The sequence below is a fragment of the Suricata suricatta genome, chromosome 9 (genome assembly GCF_006229205.1).
Source record: "Suricata suricatta isolate VVHF042 chromosome 9, meerkat_22Aug2017_6uvM2_HiC, whole genome shotgun sequence".
NCBI classification, from domain to species: Eukaryota; Metazoa; Chordata; class Mammalia; order Carnivora; family Herpestidae; genus Suricata; species Suricata suricatta.
The window spans coordinates 72,620,986-72,625,652 of NC_043708.1; the positions used below are offsets into that span (position 1 = coordinate 72,620,986).

General features: G+C 37.2%; 2 protein-coding genes across 2 annotated transcripts in view; one reads left to right on the forward strand and one right to left on the reverse strand.

Annotated features, from left to right (window-relative positions):
- LOC115302071 (olfactory receptor 4M1) overlaps positions 1–4,667 on the forward strand; it is a 153,304-nt gene that overhangs the window by 61,006 nt on the left and 87,631 nt on the right. The gene's annotated exons all lie outside the window — the stretch shown is intronic.
- The window catches only part of LOC115302258 (olfactory receptor 11G2-like), a 1,142-nt gene continuing 312 nt past the window's right edge, over positions 3,838–4,667 (reverse strand). The window contains 2 exon segments of the mRNA XM_029952212.1: positions 3,838–4,436; positions 4,439–4,632. Coding sequence (XP_029808072.1) covers positions 3,838–4,436; positions 4,439–4,632 — 793 coding nt within the window.

Here is a 4,667-nt window from a genome sequence, read left to right on the forward strand (position 1 = left end):
ACTGCTTCCACATGATGCAGTGTAGATAGGGCCAGTGTATCTTGTAATCGTGTGCCTGTTGTTTGACTTCATGGGGTGGTAATGTCATACAGCGATCCCATATTCGTAAGTCAGTTATTCCCTAAGCATAAGGATGGTGGTGCAGGCAGAGGCTCTTCAGGAAAGGAGGTCCAACCCACATCCAGGAAAAAAAAATCAAATACAGAGAGCACAAATATGAAAGGAATTGAATGTGATCAATTTGTTACTTGTTGCTGGTTAGTTTTCTTCGAGGATGGTGCCTTATTTTCAATTTTTATTTTTTTAATGTTCACTTGATTTTGAGAGAGATAGAGAGACACAGTGCAAGTACGAGAGATGTAGAGAGAGAGGGAGAGACAGAATCTGAATCACGCTCTAGGCTCTGAGCTGTCAGCACAGAGTCCTATGCAGGGTTCAAAATCGGGGACCATGAGATCATGACCTGAGCCTAAGTCGGACACCTAACCGAGTGAACCTGCCAGGCACTGTGAGTATGGTGCCTTATTGACAGGTTAGCATTGCTCTCTTGCTGAGTCAGTATACTTAGTAGCTCCGTGGTTTTCCCAGCCTTTGTATGAAAGGGTCTGTATTTTGTGGCTTATGTAGCGCCTCCATCCCTACCACTGTCTTCATGGTACTTTGTGTAAGCACTAAGGTGAAGGAAGTCAGAATTGCCTGACTTGTCCTGGATGACTCATTCTTTGTATCTGACTGTTGAATGCCTCCACTGTGAAGGGTCCTCTCTGAGATGGGCATTGATTTGGGACCCAAAGATTTGCATACATAGGTCTGTCCATTTGTTGCCTCTTCAAACTTCTTTGAGTCTGGTTTTCCTATCTGGGTCCTTCTGGGTCCCTGACCAACCAGTGAAACTTTTTGCATCTGTCATTAGTCATGCATATCCTTTCTTGTGTAGCAGTCCATTTCTCCTATCATATAAATGGAGACAACTAAGTGAATTGCTCTGACCATTCTTCTTCGTGAAAGTTTCCTTCACCCTAAACTCTATAGCCACCTGCAACTTGGGCTATAGTGCAGCAATAGCACATTTCTTTTTCTTGCAGTAGTATATATTCAGGGACCCATTTGTGAATAAAGCCTAAGGTCCCATTCCTTCTATGTCAGCTGATCTATGAAATCTCGCTTGCAATATGAAGTAATAGGTGTGAACTAAGGAAGAGCAGTTAGTGCAGAAAAAATAGACCTATATCAAGGAAATTTTTCTTAATGTACCATATGATTTGCAATTCTCTGTAGTGGCAGCAAACCTAATATGAATTAAAATTAATATGGGTGAGAAATTTGGCTAATAATTAACTTGAATACTACTAAAAAAATAGGTACCTGTTCACCTTCTAAAAAATCCACAAAGCATTTCATTAAGAATCACTAATTCTTATTCCTTTTTCTTATATAATTAAGGAAGATGAATGTCTTGTCGTTGTTTAAGCGCCATAGATGAGAATCAGATCTAAAATTATTAACATTTCAAACCTAATTTTGAAGCTGATTTGGAAAAAATTCCAAACGGTTTATATTTTCTTCCAATAAGTAGTTTTTAGGCAGTTGATCAGTTATTTTTTTTGTTTCTTATGTGAAGTAGAAATAAGACCTCTACATCTTTACCATTACCCCAAATTTCTGACTTTCAAGCTCAAAAAGTATTTTCAATCTAGGTTTTTTATGAAGTAAAATCAAATTATTGTTTCACACCACTTTGTGGAACAAGTGACTTCTTAAAGACTGTATATTAAAATCCTTAAATTACATTTTATATTATGATTTTTTAAAAAGTATATACATCCATGAAAGACGGGGACAGTGCTAGCACACTTCCAGCACAGAACCCATGGGTGCTTGAACTCATGGACTGTGAGATTCTGAACTGAGCCTAAACCAAGAGTCACACGCTTAACTGACTGTGCTACCCAGACTCCCCTATTATGATATTTTTTAATTATGTTTTAGAGAATCACATTAAAAAATGGCAACAGAACAAAATAAGTCATAATTAAAACAATAATGTTAATCAAATATTTTATGGAAGTAAAACATTTTAAAACTTTATTCATTTGTTACTTTCCAGAATTAGGATGAGCACTGAGTAATCGAAAGATGTTGAATCGCTGTATTGTATACCTCAAATTATTTAAGAGTGTATGTTGACTACATAGAATTTAAATCAAAAACTTAATTAAAAACATTGAAAAAAGAATAGACAAGAAAAAATAAAGTTGTGTTAACCTTATAATTGAACATAGACATGTTACATAAATCAAAAGGCTAAACATAGGAAAATATTGATGGATCACTACTATACTGGATTATGTTTGTAATGTAACTCACTGAGAAAGGTCACTAATAAAATATATTGAGAAATAAATCCTATCATAATTAACATACAGTGTTACATTTGTTTCAGGTGTCAATATAGTGGTTCAACAATTCTATACATTACTCAGTGATCATCATGATAAGTGTACTATAATCCCTTTCACCTTATCCCTCAACCTACCTCCCCATCCGAACCACCAGTTTGTTCTTTATTATTTAAGGAACTTTTGGGGTCTTCCTTAGTTCATTGTTTTGTTTCTTAAATTCTACCTATGAGTTAAATAATATGCTATTTGTCTTTCTCTTTCTGACTTATCCTATTTAGCATTATATTATCTAGATTCATCCATGTTATTGCAAATGGCAAGATTTCATTCTTCTTTTGGCTTAGCAATAGTCCATTGTATGTGTACATACACATATCTATCTTCTTTATCTTCCATATGTTCTTTATCCATTCATCTATGTATGGATATTAGATTGCTGTCATCCCTTGGCTATTGTAAGTAATGCTGCAATGGACCTAGAGGTGCCTATATCTTCTCAAATTAGCATTTTCATTTTCTGTGGGTACATATGCCATAGTGGAATTACTAATCATATGGTAATTTTATTTTTAATTTTTTGAAGGAAGCTCCATACTGTTTTGTATGATGACTGTGTCTGTTTGCATTCCCACAATGGCACACGAGGTTCCTTTTTCCCTCACATCTTAGCAAAGCCCGTTTCTTGTGTTTTTGATATTAGCCATTCTAACAAGTGTGAAGTTTATGGAAATAGTTTTAAGGATGGTTATGGCATTAAAATAAGTCACACAGTGCTAAAAGTAAACCACACATGGTACCAGAAACTGCTGTTTAAATAGATTTATCCCAAGCTAAGTTGTGACTTGAGAATGTCCTGGACTTTATGTTTAGCTCTTATCTTTACTGTATTCTAGTTAGCTAATATACTGTAAGTTCCTAATTGTTGTCTGGTGCCCTCTGAAAAATCATTAATATCCAGCCAAGGCTATTAGTCTGTTTCCTTTAAGACACATACTACACGTTGACAGGGTAGACTTCCTTCAAATTTGCATCTTCTTTATCAGTCAGTATGTCTCAGTGGAGAATTAATGGCTTATAGTGTTAATGCTCAAAGCAATCTGTGATCTCTATCACACATGTGTCAGTTGTTTCAACTCAGTAATGCAAAATAGACTTTTGTCTTCTTTTTAGAAATTGAATTACATATAGAGGGATCAATGGGCATAGATACTAAAATTTCACTCACTTGATATTAACTTCGAAACAAACTTGAATCCACTTGCTAAAACATATTCTTAAATATGACTACTGCATTTTGTGGTGAGTAGTGTTTAAGGTGAAAATGGGTTTGCATTATAATAGTTTTTTTAATTCAACTTAGCGAATTTTCAGACAAATAGATCACTCATATTTTGTTAAGGGAAGTTACACTTCAGTGATGGAATTTGACTCTGATTTACAATTTCTGACTGTCATGTTCAATGCCAAAGATTTTCCTCAGAGTAGTCTTCATCTCCTTGTTCCTGAGGCTATAAATTAGAGGGTTACAGAGGGGTGTTATCACAGAATAAAACAAGGTCACAATTTTCTGCATTTTCACTGGGTGCCCTGATCCAGGACTAACATACATCACCAAAGCAGAGCCAAAAAACAGGATCACCACTGCCAGATGAGAGGCACAAGTGGAGAAAGTCTTGCGTTTGCTTGCTGTTGAGGGCATCCTTAGCACGGCCACGATCACCAGAGCATAGGAACAAAGAATAAATAGAAAAGTTCCAATCATGAAGAATGTATTGAAAGTGGAGTAAGTGAACTGTGTCATGGTGTCTTCAGAACAGGACAGCATCATCAATGGGACAGGATCACCCATGAAATGGTTGATGGTATTTGGGCCACAGTAGGGTAAGTGTGCAATGAGAACAACTGGGGTTAGGAAGAGGATGAACCCGCATGACCAGCCAAAGATGGCAAGGCCCGTGTACAGCTGTTCCGTCATGATGCGTGGGTAATGCAGAGGGCGACAGATGGCAAGATACCTGTCAAAGGCCATGATCAAAGGAAGAAGCCCTCATCACACCCGAAAGAGAAGAAGAAGTAGAACTGTGCAAAGCAGTTCACAAAGGAAATGGACTTGCTTGTGGACAGGAAGTTGGCCAACATGTTAGGGACGGTCGTGGTGACGTAACATATTTCCAGGAGAGAGAAATTGCCCAAGAAGATGTACATGGGAGTGTGAAGACGCTGGTCCCACCTCACTGCACAGACAATGGCTGCGTTCCCCATGAG